We start from the raw sequence: 22003 nt of genomic DNA, 5'->3' as shown, positions 1-22003 counted from the left end.
TATATATATATATATATATATATATATATATATATATATATATATATATATATATATATAAAACAATTAAGCTGCAGTTTATTTAAAGATAGTACTCTCTTTATATATGATAGTATGATAGTTTGAGTTATGATAGCAGGCAAAAATAAAGCAGAACTAACAAACTCAAACATGTCAAAAGATATACTTACTTCAGACCAATAAATCCTCAGAGGGTCCAAATTCAAGCTTTCTGAGGTGGATTAAAAGATGTTCTGATTAATATCCCATGGATTACAAATCCGGAAAGTTGTCTGTACCAGAAAGTTTCGAAATCAAGTATGAAGCTCTAAATTAAATATCTGCATTAAGAAATACAACAAGAAATCATTGGTTTGTTTCAGTCTGAACAAGATCATAGCAAAGGAATGCCAGCTTTGGGGAAACCGATACAAACCAGTCAGAAAGCGCATCCGGGAAAACAGTTTTCCTTCCTTTGCTCGACTCGCAGGCAGCTTTTCTGCTCTCTGAACAATCACATGTTCCTCAAACAGGCTTTCTGTGTCAGGTCTCCATGACCGTCTTTACGAGCGGTGACTGTCCCGTGATTTTTTTGTGATAACAAAGGAAGGAGGTTCAAAGGTTAGCAGTAGTTTTCTTCTGTCTTCCATCCACAACCACATTCACACCGCCCCCTTCTTCACTTCTGCTGCAGACGTAGCGGTTTTGAACTTCCTCATGCGCTTAAGTTAACATGCACACAAAATGGGAATGGGGGCGAATGGGAACAGTGATAACAAAGCAAATGCGGTCCTTAAATTCACTGAGGTATTATACTTCGTAGTGTTATTAAAATATGGTTGTAATGAAAGTGCGTTTGCGCGATACAAGTTTTATTGTTTTCTCCATCTCCTCAGTAATTGTAAATCCTTGTGGAGACCTTTTTTGTGAAAACTGCTTCATAAAATAACGAAGTAATGATTTGAATAAAATCTAAAAGTCGTCTGTATTAAGGTTCACGCAAAATAAAATGCTTTAGGCTACTTAATTTCCTCACACCTGTTCAAACACGTTGGCCTAAATTACATTCTTTTCTGTGTAAAACACAAATAGCCTATAGCAATTTTAAATGTAAAGACGAAAAAGCAATCCTAAGTAGGCTATCCAGTAGGAATGGTGTAGCCTACTTACTTATTTTGCTAATCATAATACTAAAGGTGTTGTTTGTTTTATGTGGAACAGAAATTCCACATAAATTATAAAGCAAACAATTTTACATTGTTGCTTCTGGTATGTGTGGAATGGGGGAAGATGAAGCATCTTTCTGACCCAGTGGACAGATAATGTGGACCATGCGGAACCAGCAATGCCTATAAATATTAGAAATGAAAGTCTGGAGGGTATTTCATTGACACTTAATCTGGAGAAGGGTAAGAACACCATGTTCTGTAAGTATAGACTTATATTTAATAAACCTGTATTGATATTTAAAAAGAATATATTACTGCATTGCTTATTTTTCTACATGCATTTAAACATTTTACAGTGTTGAATGCAAACTAAATGGAAGCTTATGTTTGCTACATTTTATGTGTTTGTATTCTTGGACAAGATTAACACATTTCTCCATTTTCATGTAAAGAATATTAGATAGTCATGTCACAGCTGGTGTTTATCTTGGTGTTTCATGCGCTCACATTTCTTCAAATCTCAGTAAGTTTCACTAGAATTTCTACAGTATCTAGACATTACATAGAAAAACAGCCTATAGAAAAAGAGCCAAAAACAGAAGAATAATGCTGCCTTTGGTTTATTGAGGCAGAGGAAGAATGCCAAGTATCTGAAGTGTTGAAGCTGAAGGAAGAGATTCGTAAGCTGAATAATAAATTGCTGATTGGGGAATGGAAAGTTATGCATCTGCGTAATCACCGACGCTTCAAGCTGATTCCCAACCTGGAACTATCACTGGAACACAAGACGACCCCTGAAAACAACACTGAACCTTCACCCACCCTACCAAGTACTGGAGGCTCATTATTAGTTCATGACAAAGGTAATGTTTATACTTTTATAAGAAACCTGTGCACGTTGTTAAACCTTTTCATAATTTTATGATAACTGATTATGAACAAATTTTGAAATGTTTTAAAATCAGTTTTTTTTTAATCATATCTGGGGTCTCAAGTCTATTAAGTTTTTTATTTTATTGTATTTCTTGAATTTTAACTGTTATTGCTGGGGTTAAACTGAAATGCAAAAGGGAAAGAAAAGTACATTGTGATAAAACAGAGTTAAAACGTCAAAAAGAAAGTTGATCTCAAAATAGTTAAATCATTTTTTTTCCCTATAATTTATGTCTGTTAGATTGTTCGGAGTTATATGACAGACTAAAACCAGGGAGCGGATTCTACAGGATTAAACCCAAACTGTCAGTTGAACCATTCCTTGTGTACTGTGAGATGGAAGATGGTGGGGGCTGGACTGTGATTCAGAAACGGATCAATGGGAAAGTTGATTTTGACAGGTGAGTCTAAGTCTTTGTACTAATGAATATTTTTGCGGAAAGTTTATATTCTTACATTCAGACCCACATAAAGATCAGTATGATCAAATTGGCATTTCTATTCACAGAAAGTGGGAAGATTATAAAAATGGATTTGGTGATTTTCAGTCAAGCAAAGATGAATTCTGGCTTGGGAATGATCATATTCATGCCCTGCTCAATGATGGTAAGATTTGTATATAAGCTGATCACTCTGCTTTTCTGCTCTACAATAATACAATTAAAATCCTCTTTAGGTGAAAATGTGATGAAAATTGAACTGATGGACTGGAAAGGAGAGAGATCCTATGCCATGTACGACAACTTCAGAGTGTCAGATGAAAAAGTATGTTTTTTTTTTTTGGTTCCTACCTTTAACAATGTAATGTCTCCTATTCAATCAAATTCCTCTTTGCTCACATCATTCCTCATCTATCCTCAGGATAAGTACAGGCTGCACTACGGGATGTACAGTGGTCAGGCAGGAGATGCACTGTCCGGAGGGGCCAATATGGTGGAGCAGTGGTCAGCCTCTCATAACGGCATGCAATTCAGCACCCGGGACCAGGATCACGATCGCTACCTGCAAGGAAACTGTGCTGTTGAGAACAGGGGGGGCTGGTGGTATAACAGGTGATGCTGAGGGCTTTCTGAACTTTATGGGCATAGCTTTTTTGTACACTTAACACAGAATCTTATGTTACCTGTTGCTTACTTATAGGTGTCATGCTGCCAATCTTAATGGGAGATTTTACAGAGGTGGAGAGTACAAAGCCAAGCATGATAATGGTGTGGTCTGGGGCACCTGGAGAGGACTGTGGTACTCTCTCAGACACACAGCCATGAAGGTCCGGCCCAGCTCCTACATGGACAACTTAGGGAGTGGAGTAGGACCTATTGAGTAGCACAACAGTTGTGTATTTTACAGTGTATTAACTATAAGATTTACAAGGTATGTGCCAAAAATAAGAAAAGGATCTTGTAGGGACAAAAGAAAAGACTTATCTTGGTTAACTGAATAAATACATTGGCTTACATTACAATTACGATTTGATATTAAGTAAAATTATATGCTTATTATTTGTGTAAAATGGTAAATATACAACATTGCATGCAATAGCATACAGTATGCATACCATAATAAAGCAGCATCCAAACATACTGAAAGTCTTGATTGAGATTTTGTATCAAACTATTTTTTATCTTACATAGTGTATCTTTAACATGGTTGACAGTAAAACAAACATTCATTAAAGAAATGTGCTGTATGTATATTTTCACCTGTTCTCCAAAAACCTGAGAATTTTAATTTTCCAGTGTACAAACAAATCCAAATATGTACAAAATATTCTTGTGATATGGATACTGTATAAAGTCCATGACAGTGGTTTGCATAAGTTCAAAATGGCTTATCAAATTAATAGTCAAAACCCCATTAAAAAAAATTATTTATAAAAATAAAATTGATCATAGATTTCATTTCAAGGCTTGAAAACATTAATATAACACAAAGAGCTAACAAAATCTGATATGCACGTCCACATGGAGCAAAAATAACCTCCTACTATTAAAAACAAGTGCTTCATTCTATTAAGTCTTTTATTTTGAAGTTTGAGTTTGCTTCAGCAGAGTGTAGGAACCTCCCAGAAATGCAGGTTTGATCAGGTAAGTTTATGAATAGTCAGAACCTCTACTCCATCATCCTCACCCAAGTATCCAGAAATGTCCATCATGTGCTGCTCTGACTCTGTGAGACTATATGGGGAGTTGCTGTAGTCCGCAGAGAGAGGAAGGCTACGACAGCGTCCCCTGCGCTGCTCTGAGGTAGAAAATGTGGAACTGCGTTGCCTTTGGCAGGTTGATGAATTAGCCTCTCGTAGCTTCCTGGCTAGTATGTTCCTCTGGATGGGCGAAGGACCTCTTCTGCTCCAGTTTTGTTCTGCCCGTTCAGCTCGGTCCAGTGCCGAAGATGGGCTTCGAGCCACGCGATGAAGGTCTACCAAGGGCTCCTTTGTTGGTGTAACTGGAACTGAATCTTTCGAGTTTGACTGAGATGGGGGAGTGTCAACCCATGGTCTTCTCCTGTGGTCCACTGAGCTATCAGTTACTCTAGGACTGGAACAAGACCAGACCTCAAGTTCAGGAAGTGTATGCTCCCAGGGTCTGCTTCTACAGCTCCCCTCTGGTAGCTGGCGAGGAGTCACCTGGGTCATGCTTCTTTCTCGGTAGGGTCGGGGCGGGGGCAGCTGATTCTGGTTGTTCTCGTGGAAGCTTGACGTTCTCCTGAAGTTGGGATTCTTGGAGTATGGCACTCTACTGCGTTCTACCATCTCCACCCAGTCTGCTGTACGTTCAAGACGATGAGAGCTGGCACTGAATGAAGACTTCGGGGGACTCAGCAACAAGTCCACGTTTTGTCTTTCCGTTAAAGCATTGTTTTTGGGAGGCCACATGGGTTCTGGAAAGGGAGACCTTATGCGAAAGTGACTGCTGCTCGACTCTTCTGGGCTGTCAAGTTCTTGGGGCACTGGAGTTAGACCAGAAGGGGTTGAAGCCATTGCCTCTAGCATGGTGTCGTCGACTGGACTCTGGGACACATGGTAGACTTGAGTGGCCTCTTTTAAGCCCTTCTTCTTCATCTCTTTGAGCTGCTGTTGAGCCAAGTGGTAGCCAAAAATAGGTGGAAGGATTTTTTGTCCAGAAGGAGACATCCTCTCTGGGTCTTGAGAAAGAGGAAGTGGAAGGGACATGCTCTGTTGACGAGCCAACACACCTCGGTCCGAAGGTCCCTGCTTTGCAGGCAAGGTAAGTCCCTTCTGGAGGGGAGCTGCCTGGAGACTTTCTGAGAAACTGGGTCTCTGCATGCTGTGACCACAGATAGAAGCCTCATCAGAGTTCTTCCGACCGCTGGGAGAGTGCAGAGAGCCACGGCGCATGGAGCTGCACTTTGGAGCACGGCAGAGTTTTCTCCACACTGTGATAAAGATAGTGGCCAGGATCACAGCCAGGCACAGGGAGATCCCAGCCACTACCACTAGATTCCCAGTTAGGGGTGAGCTCACAGCTGGCGGAGGGGTGAGTGGTGGAGGTGGAAGCTCCTCTACATAAAGAAAAAACAGAATGGAGTTTATTCTGAAATAATTGGTTCTGAAAACAAAAAATTAATAAATAGATAAAAACAGTCAAATGCTTACCAGTGCAATCTTCCAGTGAACAGTGTGACTGCTCTCTAACCATGCCAGTGCATTGCATCCCACCACTAGAGGGCAGCAGACATTCACGAACACGCTCTCGCACCCCTTCTCCGCATGTCACACTACAACCACTCCATGGCTGCCATGGTCCCCACATTCCTTTAGAGCAATGATAGGTATCAGAGAGAAGAAATACATTAAAAAAAAAGAAGTAAATTTTGTCTCAAGAAAATGTAAATGATGCGTTCCTATCAAAATCCTTGCTAAGATGCCAAGGTGTTTCTAAGGCATTTTCAGAGTGTTCTGGGTAATTGTTAGCTGGTTGCAATACTATGTTTAATACTTAGGGTTAGAGGTTAGGGCAGGGGTGTCCAGTGCTGCTCCTGGAGGGCTACCTTCCTGCAGAGTTTAGCTCCAACTCTAACAGTTTCTAGTGATCCTGAAGACCTTGATTAGCTTGTTCAGGTAAATTTAATTAGGGTTGGGGTGAAACTTGGCTGGAAAGTGGCCCTTCAGGAGTAGGACTGGACACCCCTGGGTTAGGGGTTCAAATCACTAATCCTAAGTATAGACAACAGAAATAGTGATAAATGCCTTAGTATTCACCACTAGTTGGTGAAATTAGCAAATAAAAATAATTAGGAATATTTGCATTTAGGTTGCTTTAATCAACCTAGTGTGATTCTGTCAGGCCTAAAACAAAATTAAGAACAAATCAGTAGTGCTAATTCCAGATTAAATTACTTATTTTTTGTACATGCTCAACTGATAAAAGCAGACTCACTTGTATGTCTTTGCACAATCACACAGGTGTGGGCTAAACTGGGAGCCTTACTGTAGACGAGTGTGAAATGGAAGCAGTACTTTTTCTTGCCAGGGTCAAAGATGGAGCAGTTAAACTCAGTCTCATTCTCCCCTTGTGTGAGGAAATTGAAGGCCAGTTGAGAGGGAGCAGCCATGTCATTACTCTCTTCCTTATAAAGCAGAACTTTTCCATTTGTAACTGTACAGGGAGGAGCAATTCGACGAACAGAAATGGTTCCTTCACAGCCACTTTTGTAAATGTTATCCACAACAAGCTTGTAGGAGAAGATGCTGGACAGGTAAAGAGGACCAGAGGATTTGATGTCTTCCTGGATGTGAGGGGATTTTAGGGAAATCTGGATGAAGCCACGCTCTGTCAGAAGGGATGCACATGGCATCTCCAGATGCTGTGACCTAACTACTTTGATATTGTGTCTTATCCGGTTCTGCACCTTCTCAAAGGTGTTCCTCCCTACCTGGACTTGTTCCAGGTAGCTGACGTCAAGGAAGAGAGTTGAAGCTTTGCTGCTCGTACAAGGATGGAAGTTGTCATTAGTGTACACTCCAATCCTAAAGTCATTAGAGCTCCGGTTGTTGCTGCCACGATCCACAGCCAGGTGAAAGGTGGGCCAGTGCACATGCAGAACTGGACTCCACCACCAGATGGCACTCCTGTTAGACACACCAAGGTTGTGCTTCTGCTCCAGTCGGAATCTGAAATAACCTGCATACAGGAAGCAAGAGCAGTTGAACTCCAGTGACCCATCTGATTGGTTAAGGGGAAGCAACCTGGAGAGTACTGTAACATTCCTGTCGATGTCAATCAATGACACTGTCAGCCTGTGGTCGGTTAAGTTGCTTTCAGTGTTGTAATCCACAAACACACTGGCATTGCTCAAGGCAATGTGCATTGATGGCCAGAGATGGATACCAGCCATTGCTATACAAAAAAAGAAAATATAAATGAAAATCAATCAAGAGACCTAAAACTTTGGCAAAATTTGATGAACAGTTTGGATATTTGCCAACTTATTGTCATGAAGTTGGGTGTGTGGTTTCCTTTAGCTATAGATTCTGTGTGGTTGTTAGCATGTAGTTATACTGTTACAAGATTGTTCTGTGTGGTTTGTAGGTGGTATTTACTGGTCAAACACTAAATAGCCCACTCTCAAGTCTCTATGGTTGTGGTCCTCCTCTGGCTTAGTTGTTTTTGCCGCTCTTATTTTCTGCCAGTGAAAAACTAAGTCTGATTGCTAAAAATATTAGAAGACTGCCAACTACAGGCCTGGAAGAAATTTCACAGTATTTCTTCTCTTCTTTTTGGCTTTCCTGCTACTTTTATTGACAGTGACTGTCTGTTGGACAGAAAATAATACGGAGAAAAGGGAGGAACGTGATCTTTAGAATATGCAAACTCACCATTACCAGTATATGCACCACAGCCCATTGTGTCGGAGCACATGTGCCAACCACTAGGTCATGACTTCAACTAAATTGGTCAATTGTTTCATACCTAGATTAGACCTTAAGGTTTATCTCTAATATTACTGTAGATTTAAGGTTGTGCATTTGGAGCCATATGTAAATACTATACTACTTCGTTATACTTAATAATGCAACACTTGAAACATAAATTCTTACAGAATTTTTCAAGTTTAAGTTCTACTGCTGCACAGCACTGTTGTCTATTCCCGCAGTATAAGAACTTGAAAAGGCATTGTGATTTACAAATGCTGTGTGTGTGGGTCACTTCCTGCAGAAAAAACAAACACATCCAGGGGAAGAGAGCGCAGGAAAAGTCAGTGACCCTCCCTACATTTCCCTCTCCAACTGAACTCAATTTACCACGGTGCACTTGAAACTGACCTTCATTTAAACTCTATTTTGCATGAGAAGCAGAAAAGTTGGATTATATAACTGAACATTTGTGCCGTTGTCATGATTCCTACGGATGTAATGAGAACTAAATAGTTTTATTACACCTGTTGAATTGCAGGTTTGGAGTTCCTTTCCTTTCCAAAGTCACCTATGGTTTCCATGCTCGCGGCATTAAGGCATAATTTTCCATAAAGCTGCTTTGGCACACAAATAAAGTTGACTTGACTAAGTTCCAGGATAAACTGTTCTTTAAAATCTAAGGACATCTTCTCACCAAATCCCATCAGGAAGAGCAGCACAAATAGGGTCGCTGTAGGGAAGCCCTGTGTCATTCCGACTTCTGCGGCCTCTTATCTTTCTTTGTCCACATCACCCCAGTCCACTGTTATTCACTCTGTCCTGACACAGATCAAATTCAATAAGATACAAGATATGAATATGTTCATTCTCCATACCACACTTTTTGTTTTGGCAGTCACCTAACTCTTTCACTGGACTATCAATTGATAAGGTGGAAAAATGAATTTGAATATCTTCTTGATAATCTCACATTTTAACACATAGTATATAGACTATTCAGTACATACACATAATAGGCCACACTAACACTTAATAAAATACAGGCTACACACAATGGCTTTTGATTTTTATTTTTTTCTTGATGAATCCAAACATTACTGAGCAAGGTTTTTTTTGAGGCAGTTATGTGTATATATAATAACCTCTAATCTATAAAGAATATATATAATCACCTAACTCTTTCACTGGACTATCAATTGATAAGGTGGAAAAATGAATTTGAATATCTTCTTGATAATCTCACATTTTAACACATAGTATATAGACTATTCAGTACATACACATAATAGGCCACACTAACACTTAATAAAATACAGGCTACACACACAATGGCTTTTATTGATTTTTATTTTTTTCTTGATGAATCCAAACATTACTGAGCAAGGTTTTTTTTGAGGCAGTTATGTGTATATATAATAACCTCTAATCTATAAAGAATATATATAATCTCTATAGAGAATATATATTCTCTATATTCTCTATAGAGAATATAGAGAAAATCTAAATATACATTCTATATTAATATAATCGGTATTCATTATATTTGATCAAAAATATAGAATTATTACAAAATACTGTATATTATTCTATTATAAAATAAAATTCGGTATAATAAATGCATAAATAGTAATGTTATAATGTTGCTGGGGCACAATACTGATTTGAACACTCTAAACGTTCAAATTCCTATTACTTTATGTTGTAGACTTACTACTCATATTGTCCAGATATCTGTACTCTTGAACTTATACAAAATAAACTAAAAAAAAAACCTTGCATTACACTTCTTGCAGGTATAAACAAAACCTGTCGATATCCTACACTTAAATGCTCAAATTAAAGGTAAATAAAGCTATAGAGGTAGATGATAAAAGTATTTTACTTACATATGACATTGAGTCGGATGAATACCGTTATGTTCGTGTATCCTGGCCGGGCTGAAAGGCATCACGATACCGTGAGTTTAGTTTTTAAGCGTTAATGAATGAACGTCACGCTCTGAGGTACGCTCCAGACTGAGCTCCCTTGCTTCCTCTACCGGCGGTATTAGGGAAATTAAGTTAGCATGCGGTCTGGTCTCCACAAAAATCGATTTAGTATTCGAGTCTAGCCAACGAATTGTGAAGAACTGCATATTATACATTTTCAATGTGAATCCAAGGCTCTCTATAAATACAGCGTATTAGCTACTATATTTCATGTTACCAAACATAAATGTCAGAGGTTGGCGGTGAATCATCTGCTCAATAAATCTCCTCACAATGGGGAGGTCTGTCTCAAGATGAGCTTGGCATTTCAGGCAAAATTTTAAGTTCATTAATATATTAAACTATATTTAGGAACAGTCTACTCATTGTAATCGCAGTTGTCATTACTTGCTCACATGCTTCCATGGAAAGACCTTAGAAAAACAACATAATTCCTCAGTACTAGCAATTAGTGCCATAAAAGACAAACAACGCTGGTGAAGCATCTGATATAATACAGCAGAATGAAAAAACGCCAATGAAACGTGATAAGACACTAGAAATAATCGATAGATCAATGAACACATGAAATAAAACCCAAAGAGAGAAAATGTTTTTTTTTTAATATATATTTTTTTACACAACAGTCCAAAATAAGTATGGAAGAAGTTATGCTTCCTTAAGGGGAAAAGCAGATTGCTCTCAACAAAAGTGTCACTGAATTATTATTTTGATGTTTTGAATTTTCTGGTTAATCTGGCATTTTTTTTTTTATATTATAAATTTTCCTTACCTTCCTTCTCATGTGTTTACAACACAGTTTGATGCATAATGCACACATATTTTTATGGACAATCTGACAGCATTGAATATGCGCTGGAGTCACACACAATATCAACATAACTGATTTCAACAACGAACTTTGCCCTCTGCATCCTCGTAATCATTTCTGTCATCCCCTTTTCATTAGAGGCTGTGGAAATAACTAAACATGTTAGACACAGAAAAAAACTAAAACGGACAGATGCTGTAACGTACGTAAGTACCTTAACCATCATTCATGAAAGACCCTATTGAGAAACACAGTGGAAAGTAGGTGCCCACTTGTGTCCAGAGCGAGAGTTAATCAGTTATCAGTTCTGAGAGGGATCCGGGGCCAGCAGGAGCTGAGAGCCAGCCGGGTTCGATAACATATCGGCTTCATGCGTCAGAACAGGTTGGGATAAAAATGCAGACCTTCTACCGAATCGTCTTGGCACAAGTGACCCATTTTTTTCAGCTAGTAACAACCTGTAAAGGAGAGCAATACATCAAAATAGTGAGAAGACACTTGTGGGATGAATTATTGATGAAATAAGGAAAAGGATGTCTCCTGTACCTTTCTTTAGCAAGGAGAACTGACAGTCCCAACAACTTGGCAAACTCTTCGGCTGTGAGGGAGCCTTTATCAGACACCTGGGGGAGGAAAAAGAGAAGGAAAGCTCAATTAAACCAGATGGATGCCCACCAAAACCACCGCTCTGTGTTTGGGGGAATTGCCAAAGCTAAAAATATACAATACTATGTTTTGAGTAGATAAATGTGTCACAGTGAGTTTATAAAGCAAATTTCTCACACTAGAATTAAAAGGAAAAAAGTTGAAGAAATTATTATTTATAAGAACTAAATTATTTTTTTAATTTAATTTGACTTGTATTTATATCACTTAGTGCCGTGACTGCTGTCAAATGATTAATAGCATCCAAAATAAAAGCTTTTGTTTACATAATAAATGTTTGGGTACTGTGTATATTTATTATGTATTTACATGCATATATTTATATTATATATAAATATATTTAATATATAAACATAACATATTTTTCAGAAATATACACATGCATGTGTGTGTATTCATATATACATAATAAATATACACAGTACGCACATATATTATGTAACAAACTTTTATTTTGGATGCGATTAATCGCGATTCATCCTTTGACAGCACTAATATAAATATATATTAAATTCTATATAATCATAATAATTCTTCCAAACCATACGCAATTTAAAAAAATGACAATTACATTTTTTTTATATTTTGCAATGAGATTTTGTCATTTTTGGCATCACAATAACAACAATTTTGATGGAAAACGATTCTACAACATATCGGCTTCATGCGTCAGAACAGGTTGGGATAAAAATGCAGACCTTCTACCGAATCGTCTTGGCACAAGTGACCCATTTTTTTCAGCTAGTAACAACCTGTAAAGGAGAGCAATACATCAAAATAGTGAGAAGACACTTGTGGGATGAATTATTGATGAAATAAGGAAAAGGATGTCTCCTGTACCTTTCTTTAGCAAGGAGAACTGACAGTCCCAACAACTTGGCAAACTCTTCGGCTGTGAGGGAGTTAAAAAATTGACAATTTAAAAAAATGACAATTAAATTTTTTTTATATTTTGCAATGAGATTTTGTCATTTTTGGCATCACAATAACAACAATTTTGATGGAAAACGATTCTACAATGCAAAATATTTTAATGGTTCTAAAATTGGCTTTGTTTTGTATTTTAGTGTCAAATATGACCCATGTGCGATCTTGACTGGTTTCGTGAGATTCACCTACTGTACTGTATATACACCAAACTTAATGGCTGATTCACTATGAATAGAGCAATAATTGCCAACTCATGTCAAATGATCTTCAAATATTCTTGCTTTGTTTTTTTGAACATTCCTCTCCTTTACCACATCTGTCTTGGACTCTTCAGGGATGGACATTTCTAATCTGATACGCCTCTCCTTCCAGATCTTTAAACTAAAACACCACCCCCAGTCACATCTGCTAGCTGTGTCTTGTCCAAAAATACTTTGAAGGTGGTTCATTTCATGCAATTTCTAGGCGTATGAAACGGGAAACTTCTCTCACTCTCCTAACCACAACCATTTAATAGAAGAGGAAGAAATTGGCTGTACAAGTTTGTGGTTATAAATCTGATTCAATTTCCACTCTACGAACCTGTAATTAAACATGCCAGGAAGTTGCTGCATGATGTTTGAATGGCCACATAAGTGATTTCACAGATGGGGGAAAATGATGGCACGGCACTCACGTTATCTAGAGCTGAGGCAATCATTTCCTCTTCACTGTGGGACTGGAGCTGAACCACCATAACGCCGCTGTCAAATACTCGCAACCTGACAGGGAATGAAAATTATGTTTATGTTGCTGGTTGCTTAAGAACCCAACTGCTTCGTAATCTAACTGTATGCAACCTAATTGTGGTTTGTGAATCAAATGGTTGTTTTCTTTTGAAAGGTGGAAAATGCAGCCAACAGACAGAGGGTGGACATGGATCCTGAAAACAGGAAGTCTGCCAGGAAGTGGCTGACCGATCCCACGCTGACCTCCTTCAGCCTACAAAGACTGGCTTACACAGACACATCCACATTTGCTCACTTTTACTCACGCAAACACACACACAAATCAAAATGCTCACACCCTTACTGTAGAGGAAGCTTCAGTGATTCAAACATCTTGCAGGCATTGACTAAGTCCTCTGGAGAGAGAAGCTGTGAAGAAATTTGCGAGAAGATCCATCCAGAATGTTTTTCAAAACAAATTCACCATAGAACTACATAAATATTTATGTATATTAAAAAAAATAACCCTAAAGATATTTTCCTTACACTTTTTTTAATGTGTACACATTAAAAAGCTTTTAAATGTCATTATGATTCTTTTTTAAAGAAATACTTTTTTGGGGACTATACCACATGACATTTTAGAACCTGAAATAACATTGCTGTCAATATTCTGATAGATGCAAACCAAACCAATGCATCACACTCGCATTTAAAGTGAGCGCTTTCTCTCTACTCTCCAGATGGTTGTGCCATCATCAGCTTCACTCTTAATGCTGCTGGGAAGGAGATCAGAATCAGATCTGATTAACTCAATGACAAGACACACCGATGTGTCCAGCTTCATCATACCTCCATACCACGGGCTCTGTTCACCAAACAGTACACTTCAGTGAGGGCCATCATTCCTCCACGCTCCTATAGAGAGACAGAATAACAAAGAAAGATAATATCACCAAGTATGACAGAATGTATAGTCATCTGGGTATTATTGTAAATTAAACCCCAACAAGGTGATGATTTTCAGATAATGATCAGCTAACTAATCATAATGAATACACAGCAACTCACCCCCCCCCCCAAAAAAAATAAAAATCAACAAATAGATATGAAATATAGAAGAAACAGATGTGAAGACATACAAAACATGAAATTACCACACCTAAACATAACATGTTCATAAGTTTGCTGTTGGTAAGAATTTTTTTAATGATTTTAAAAGAAGTCTCTTATGCTAACCAAGGTTATAATTTAAAATAACTTTTTTTTATTCTAATGTATTTAAAAATGTAATTTATTCCTATGATGGTCTTCAGTCTTCAGTGTCTTTACTCATTTCTTCTTTTTATCAGGGTTGAAAACAGTTGTGCTGCTTTATATTTATGTGGAAACCGTGATACATTGTTTTAAGGATTCTTTGATGAACAAAATGTTCAAAAGAACAGCATTTACAAGAAATAGAAACCTTTTGTAGTATTATAAATGTATTGACTCCTAATTTCTTTCAATCAAAAATCTTGCTGACCCCAAACTTTTGAACAGTGGTGTATATATATGCATGTGGCCATGCAAAGCTGCTTGATGATAAGCACTAGAAATATATAAAACACACAGTTACCATCAGTGGGGCCTGCAGCATGTCTCCCAGCTGTTTGGCGAGTTGGATGTGGTATTGTGTGCCTGAGCCGTGTGTCTCTCTGGTCACTGGGGTGGCTATACCCATACTCAGCAAATAAGACTTGAAGCGGATTGTCTGTCGGATGGCACACAAAACAAACATTAAAAATTTAATTGCAGCTCTACACTAACTAAATATAAGAAAGAATGAGCAAGCCTGGTTGTTATAGGCTACTATCAATGCTGAGAAACTCCAATTTTAGCATGTGAACTTCAAAACAAAACACATCAACTCATTTTTAGATGCGGCAAAGTTTTTCCTCATCTGATAGTGGACTTCTGTAATAACTGGTAATTTTCTGTGCAATAAATATTTGTGTCTATTTGGATGCAATGCTGCATTTAAGAAACATGGTGGATCTCAATCCTGGCTGCTTTTCAGCTCAATTCTAGGTTCTATTTATGTCACTGTCTCATTTCCTTGCCCTCGATGTCCCTGTACAAAGTGTATGTTGTGAGCGACCGGGATTTCTGAGCTCTGTGTGGATTACACTGCCAATGTTTGCCAAGCTTTGGATTTATAGACACTCCACTGAGCCAGAGAGCGTGACACAAATGTACATAATCGAATGTACTGTTTTATTGAAGAGAGTAGGACTGGTATCTGAGCCTTTAGAAGCATATCTGTGCATATGGAGGTCAAATAAAACAAAACATTTAGCTATAACAATAAATATAACAGCTGTTATCGACATGTAATCTAAGAAAGCCTATTAACTTTAGCAGGATCAAAGCAGTAATTGACTTTGAGGAGGAAACAGCCTTATAAAAAGGCTCTTCTTACAAGTTCATATGTGTATACACTGCTATTTAAAATATTTGGGGCAGTAACTTTTTTTTTTTTTAAATCAATATTTTTATTCAGCAAGGATGCATTAAATTATTCAAAAGTGATAAAGACTTTTACACTGTTTAAAAAGATTTCCATTTCAAATAAATGCTGATCATTGGAACTTTCTAGTCATCAAAGAACACATCACAGTTTTCACAAAAAATATTAATCCGTAAAACTGTTATTAAAATTGATAATAATAAGAAATGTTTCTTCAGCAAATCCGCATATTAGAATGATTTCTAAAGAATCATGTGACACTAAAGACTGAACACTGAAACATTTGAAAATATATTCTAATTGAAAACAGTTCTTTTAAATTGTAATAATATTTCACAATATTACTGTTTTATCACATTGAAGGATTGCTCAACATAAGACACTTCTTTCAGAAGCATAAAAAAATCTTACTGCCCCAAACTTTTGAACAGTAATGTATAAAATCCAGTCTTTTAATTAATGATTGGCTAATGTCAAATATCTCAGCCAATCACATGATGAAACACTGGTGCTTCAGAAAACCAAGCACCTCAGGGTCTTTAAGCTCACCTCATCTTCTGTGATGTCACCCTGCTTGTCTTTTGTTGTCAATGGATTTAGAGACCGCCACCATCTCTTTGGCCTGCAGGGAAAGATATAGATTAGCTGAATCAAGACCAACAAACTTGACCATGGCTGTATTGTGCAGGATAACAGGCCGACCCACAGACCTACTGAGTAACTGACATTTTCCATCAGTTTACTGAGATCCTCAAAGGCCTGAAAGAAAAGAGAGATGTTAGAATAAAAACATGAAAGAAATGACATCAAAACACCTCTTTATCAAGGGCCGAAATCACCTGTAAATCACTGGGTGTACCCACACCTAACAGGATATCCCACCGCTGTACCCTCTCTTTTTATCTTCCATTATAGCTGTGCCAGGAAGCTAATCAGAGCTATGAGGTCATCTGGCATTAAAAACAGGTTCCCACTTTCTATCAACATCAGGGGCCCCTTAAAAGGGGGCCATGGCGCCCACAGCTTTCCCGATTATCTCAGGCTGGTATCCCAGTGCTGTATGTTAGATATGACTACCTGTCAGTCTGTTTCTCTTTCTTACCTCAGAAATGTTTTTAATCGGTCTCTTTTCTTTTCTCTTCCAACTTCCGTTCAATCCCCACAATCCCCACTGCGCGTGTTCTTCCTGCCTACAGGACCACAGAGAGCAGGAGAGAAAAAAATGAGCCTCGCTCTTTGTTAAACATGCACACGCACAAACAATAACTCAAAAAACATGCAACCAAATAACAAAGGAACAGGAAGGAAAGGGTTTGCCCAGGGGTTACTGCTTCAGGGCCACGGCTTGTTCTTTACAAGATACAAACTTTAAAAAAAAAACAGCGATACAAATGTTGCAAGATATTTACAATATATAATAAATAAACATATCAAAGGTAAAACAACATTTTGTAAATATTTAAACAGCACAATATCACAAATGACAAATTGCAAATAACATTATTACAGTGCCACCTTGAGGATGTAATAGGGACATTCAAAACAGGCAATTCACAAAGATTTATTTTATTCTGAAGTGTCATCAGATCCCTAGAGTAGATAACTGACTAGCGGCCACCAGTATGAATATTTATTTAAAATAATTAATGTTATTTTCCAGTTAAGAACTGCTGACACAGTTGTATCTGGTGCTGATGCAACTTAAGTTATATATATATATGGTAAGAAAATAGCAATTTATTAAACTCAAATACATTAAATAAATCATGTCATTAATTGAAAACAATATCAATTGCTAATGCTTGCATTATTCAGCAATTCACAAAATAATAATAATTATTAAACATACATAGCTTTAAATATTTTAAATACATAAATTAAATATTAATATTAGATGAAAAATAACATTAGACATGTTGCTTTGGCAACTAACTGAAATAAATTGATGTTAAAGTACTAAAATAATTCTGACTTATTTCAGTGAAAATTTTAGTAAAATCACTAAAAGTAAAACTGACCTAATAAAAAAATAAAGCTAATTTAAAATTAAAGCCAATTAGAAATATTAAAATGAAACTAATTAAAATAATAAAAGTACGCAACACATCTAAAATTAAAATGGAATGTAAAAGTATAATAATAAAAGATATTTCAAAATATTAATAAATATAACAAAAATATACTAATAAACATACATATAAATACTAAAATAAAACTGGATAATCATAATAACTGTTCAATGCATAAATATATACAAAATAATAACATTTGCTATTATCTAAAAAAAAGCAATGAATTAAAACAAAACCCAGTTGTTAATATATTATTCAAAGTTTCAGTTTTAGCTAACCTTGGGTCCTATTCCTGTGGGGATGGGCTGTGAGACAGGTGTATTCTCCCATCGTTTCTGAGTCATCTCTTCAGTTAGACATCTGTAAAACTACACACCAAACACAGCACAAGTTCCCTTATTTACACCTTTCTAACACTTCTGCTCCGTTCATCGCTAAATGTCATGACTGCTTATAGTACATGCTTCAAACTGTATTAAGCCAGATTTAGTGGAGTAATAAGCTCTATGTACGTGGAAGCAGAATTAATCTATGCATCATCATCTCAGTTGAAATATTTGTGACATCACTCCTTAAGTAACTGACCTCAATCTGCCCATGTTCCTTGAAGGACAGCTTTATAAAAGAGTACTTGCTGTGCTGGTAGGGGCCTGGCTCCTTATTTTCCGGGGCTGGATGCAGGTGAATGACAATCTTGGCACTGCAGGGTTTGAAAGGTAACAGTTTATTTTAAAAATATAGATATTATTATGGCATGCTACAGATGCATTAGCAGTCACCTTTTTCCGATGCCAGCTGCTTGCTCCTCAAAGAATATGATCTGTGACAAGTGTATGCATATACAACATTCCTACAGAGAAAGAGAGATTTCAGGCATTGTTCTTTAATTAAAGCAAAAGGACATTTAAGAGTGAGAAAAAAAAAGTTCAACAGAAGTTAAGATATTGGACATGACTTTATGTAAGAGTAGGGTGACCATATTTTAGTTTTTCAAAAAAAGGACAGTGGGTGCGGGTGGGGCGGGGGGCAGAGGTGTGGTTAGTTGGTGGTTAAAGTAATTCCGAAAGCGCCCAAAGTAACGCAATCCCAATTATCAAAACTCAAAATGTCATTTCCAAACCCAAAATACATATTTTACAGTCACTGTTATGCAGATTGATCATAAACCTAGCTAAAAGGCTTCCTACCAGTGGCCCTCCTTCACAAAACTTAGCAACTAGCACAGTTTTATCATAGGTAGAATCAGGGCCGTAGCTGGGGTTTGTGGGGCCCCGGTGCAGGTTGTACCCATGGGCCCTGTTTGAAATCGTGTAAATAGCACAAATAAATAAATAGAACAAAGATAGAAATTAAACAATGTTAACCGAATAATCAAATGTAAAATAGCATTGCATAGTCTTCATTGTATAAATTAAATATAGATTAGGCTAGGTCTTGTTAAAACTAAAAATGTATTCAGTCAAGAGCAGTGAGTGATTTTCTTTCTTTTATTTTCTTGGATTAACATTAAGGACACCGACACAGCCGTGGGCCCCTATAGTTGTATTCGTCACCACCTTTCTACTAGCGACGGCCCTGGGTAGAACGCAAAATGTTTCAATACAAGCATTTCAGTCAAATGTAATTTATGCAACATTTCAAACCCACGGGGAAAATCAACGGAGATGCGGTGATGATGCTGTATGTGATGTTGCTGCATTTTAATGTTTTGTTAGTCTAGCCCACGAGACGTGCAGTTGCTGCATTATTCATTCAAAATATTAGAGAAATATAGAAGCTCAATGCGTAGAAAATGTTGAATAGGTTAAAACTGAAACCAAGCCATTCACGCAGAACGCAAATTCAGCGCATTTTTTTAGACGGACAAATATGACTGCTGCACTCGCGTCTCACCATGCAAAGTTAAAAGTTTAAACTTTTAGAAAACACGTCACAAATGTATGGATGTTTATTCCTTTTCACTGCGTCTCATATGTTTTTAAAGGCAATCTGTGTGAAACATACATATAAATACTAAAATAAAACTGGATAATCATAATAACTGTTCAATGCATAAATATATACAAAATAATAACATTTGCTATTATCTAAAAAAAAGCAATGAATTAAAACAAAACCCAGTTGTTAATATATTATTCAAAGTTTCAGTTTTAGCTAACCTTGGGTCCTATTCCTGTGGGGATGGGCTGTGAGACAGGTGTATTCTCCCATCGTTTCTGAGTCATCTCTTCAGTTAGACATCTGTAAAACTACACACCAAACACAGCACAAGTTCCCTTATTTACACCTTTCTAACACTTCTGCTCCGTTCATCGCTAAATGTCATGACTGCTTATAGTACATGCTTCAAACTGTATTAAGCCAGATTTAGTGGAGTAATAAGCTCTATGTACGTGGAAGCAGAATTAATCTATGCATCATCATCTCAGTTGAAATATTTGTGACATCACTCCTTAAGTAACTGACCTCAATCTGCCCATGTTCCTTGAAGGACAGCTTTATAAAAGAGTACTTGCTGTGCTGGTAGGGGCCTGGCTCCTTATTTTCCGGGGCTGGATGCAGGTGAATGACAATCTTGGCACTGCAGGGTTTGAAAGGTAACAGTTTATTTTAAAAATATAGATATTATTATGGCATGCTACAGATGCATTAGCAGTCACCTTTTTCCGATGCCAGCTGCTTGCTCCTCAAAGAATATGATCTGTGACAAGTGTATGCATATACAACATTCCTACAGAGAAAGAGAGATTTCAGGCATTGTTCTTTAATTAAAGCAAAAGGACATTTAAGAGTGAGAAAAAAAAAGTTCAACAGAAGTTAAGATATTGGACATGACTTTATGTAAGAGTAGGGTGACCATATTTTAGTTTTTCAAAAAAAGGACAGTGGGTGCGGGTGGGGCGGGGGGCAGAGGTGTGGTTAGTTGGTGGTTAAAGTAATGCCGAAAGCGCCCAAAGTAACGCAATCCCAATTATCAAAACTCAAAATGTCATTTCCAAACCTAAAATACATATTTTACAGTCACTGTTATGCAGATTGATCATAAACCTAGCTAAAAGGCTTCCTACCAGTGGCCCTCCTTCACAAAACTTAGCAACTAGCACAGTTTTATCATAGGTAGAATCAGGGCCGTAGCTGGGGTTTGTGGGGCCCCGGTGCAGGTTGTACCCATGGGCCCTGTTTGAAATCGTGTAAATAGCACAAATAAATAAATAGAACAAAGATAGAAATTAAACAATGTTAACCGAATAATCAAATGTAAAATAGCATTGCATAGTCTTCATTGTATAAATTAAATATAGATTAGGCTAGGTCTTGTTAAAACTAAAAATGTATTCAGTCAAGAGCAGTGAGTGATTTTCTTTCTTTTATTTTCTTGGATTAACATTAAGGACACCGACACAGCCGTGGGGTTGTATTCTTGTATTCGTCACCACCTTTCTACTAGCGACGGCCCTGGGTAGAACGCAAAATGTTTCAATACAAGCATTATGTAATTTAGTAATTTATGCAACATTTCAAACCCACGGGGAAAATCAACGGAGATGCGGTGATGATGCTGTATGTGATGTTGCTGCATTTTAATGTTTTGTTAGTCTAGCCCACGAGACGTGCAGTTGCTGCATTATTCATTCAAAATATTAGAGAAATATAGAAGCTCAATGCGTAGAAAATGTTGAATAGGTTAAAACTGAAACCAAGCCATTCACGCAGAACGCAAATTCAGCGCATTTTTTTAGACGGACAAATATGACTGCTGCACTCGCGTCTCACCATGCAAAGTTAAAAGTTTAAACTTTTAGAAAACACGTCACAAATGTATGGATGTTTATTCCTTTTCACTGCGTCTCATATGTTTTTAAAGGCAATCTGTGTGATGGCCGATTCGGCTCTTTGTATTAAGCAATTCATAAATACATGATGCTGTTCTGTACATAATTGTTTATGCAATTTACAAAATTATATTTGATTTATATGAGTTAATTTAGACGTAATGCACGTTTTTTTATAGACAGTTATTTCCTTGCGTTGACAATTTAATGTGCTGCATTATTTTGCTAATTGCGCCCTCGGGAAACAAGCCAAAAGTTTCCTTAAGACCTGTTTAATCGGCATATAAAACATTAGAAATTTTTATTTTGTGTTTGACTGTTAAAACAAAAAAATATGTTGTTGTTTGTCTCAATAAATTGGGTTAATTTAAAAATACAGTGGTTAAAATTTAAACATTTTTTCTATTGCTCTTTGTTTTAAAAAAAGGTTATAAAAAATGTCAATAATTATCGATACCGAACGATATGAAATATTATATCGTTGATACATTTTTTAGCTATATCGCCCAG

At 37.1% G+C, this 22003-nt stretch overlaps 3 protein-coding genes and 1 pseudogene across 5 annotated transcripts in view; 1 reads left to right on the top strand and 3 right to left on the bottom strand.

Annotated features, from left to right (window-relative positions):
* tpte (transmembrane phosphatase with tensin homology) overlaps positions 1-518 on the bottom strand; it is a 6331-nt gene extending 5813 nt beyond the window's left edge. Inside the window, exons 1-2 of the mRNA XM_016240094.1 lie at positions 437-518; positions 192-341 (exon numbers count right to left, since the gene is read on the bottom strand). The gene's annotated coding sequence lies outside the window, so the exon portion shown is untranslated. The remainder of the gene's footprint in view (positions 1-191; positions 342-436) is intronic.
* A 25-nt stretch (positions 519-543) lies between these two features.
* Positions 544-3696, top strand: fgl1b (fibrinogen like 1B). The gene is made up of 9 exons (XM_016240119.1): positions 544-621; positions 1222-1427; positions 1622-1692; positions 1798-2032; positions 2344-2503; positions 2611-2708; positions 2779-2867; positions 2964-3154; positions 3243-3696. Exons 3-9 carry the CDS (start codon positions 1636-1638, stop codon positions 3424-3426), a joined length of 1014 nt encoding a protein of 337 aa, XP_016095605.1. The 5' UTR covers positions 544-621; positions 1222-1427; positions 1622-1635; the 3' UTR covers positions 3427-3696.
* Positions 3697-4038: 342 nt separating this feature from the next.
* Positions 4039-10539, bottom strand: thsd1 (thrombospondin, type I, domain containing 1). 3 transcript variants are annotated; one of them, XM_016240106.1, is made up of 5 exons: positions 9864-10539; positions 8672-8796; positions 6500-7459; positions 5716-5874; positions 4039-5621 (listed from the first exon to the last, which is right to left on the bottom strand). In XM_016240106.1, the coding sequence occupies exons 2-5, from the start codon at positions 8727-8729 to the stop codon at positions 4183-4185; spliced, it is 2616 nt and encodes an 871-aa protein (XP_016095592.1). In that variant the 5' UTR covers positions 8730-8796; positions 9864-10539; the 3' UTR covers positions 4039-4182. The 3 variants fall into 3 exon arrangements, with proteins under 3 accessions (XP_016095592.1, XP_016095591.1, XP_016095590.1); XM_016240105.1 differs by having other exon boundaries at positions 8672-8791; XM_016240104.1 differs by lacking the exon at positions 9864-10539 and adding an exon at positions 9150-9285 and having other exon boundaries at positions 8672-8876.
* Positions 10540-10596: 57 nt separating this feature from the next.
* On the bottom strand, positions 10597-20140 carry LOC107556857 (vacuolar protein-sorting-associated protein 36-like; annotated as a pseudogene).
* Positions 20141-22003: the final 1863 nt, after the last annotated feature.

Source organism: Sinocyclocheilus grahami, unplaced genomic scaffold, assembly GCF_001515645.1.
Source record: "Sinocyclocheilus grahami isolate Dianchi unplaced genomic scaffold, SAMN03320097.WGS_v1.1 scaffold581.1, whole genome shotgun sequence".
In the NCBI taxonomy this organism is placed as follows: domain Eukaryota; kingdom Metazoa; phylum Chordata; class Actinopteri; order Cypriniformes; family Cyprinidae; genus Sinocyclocheilus; species Sinocyclocheilus grahami.
This window is presented reverse-complemented; position numbering and strand designations above follow the sequence as displayed.

Coding starts and splice junctions, on each gene's coding strand:
- fgl1b (XM_016240119.1), top strand. CDS start 1,636: ATGTCACAGCTGGTGTTTATCTTGGTGTTTCATGCGCTCACATTTCTT. Junction 2,033..2,343: donor ATTATTAGTTCATGACAAAG/GTAATGTTTATA, acceptor TATGTCTGTTAG/ATTGTTCGGAGTTATATGAC. Junction 3,155..3,242: donor GGGGGCTGGTGGTATAACAG/GTGATGCTGAGG, acceptor GCTTACTTATAG/GTGTCATGCTGCCAATCTTA.
- thsd1 (XM_016240106.1), bottom strand. CDS start 8,729: ATGACACAGGGCTTCCCTACAGCGACCCTATTTGTGCTGCTCTTCCTG. Junction 5,875..6,499: donor GATTGTGCAAAGACATACAA/GTGAGTCTGCTT, acceptor ATTGCTCTAAAG/GAATGTGGGGACCATGGCAG. Junction 5,622..5,715: donor TTCACTGGAAGATTGCACTG/GTAAGCATTTGA, acceptor TTCTTTATGTAG/AGGAGCTTCCACCTCCACCA.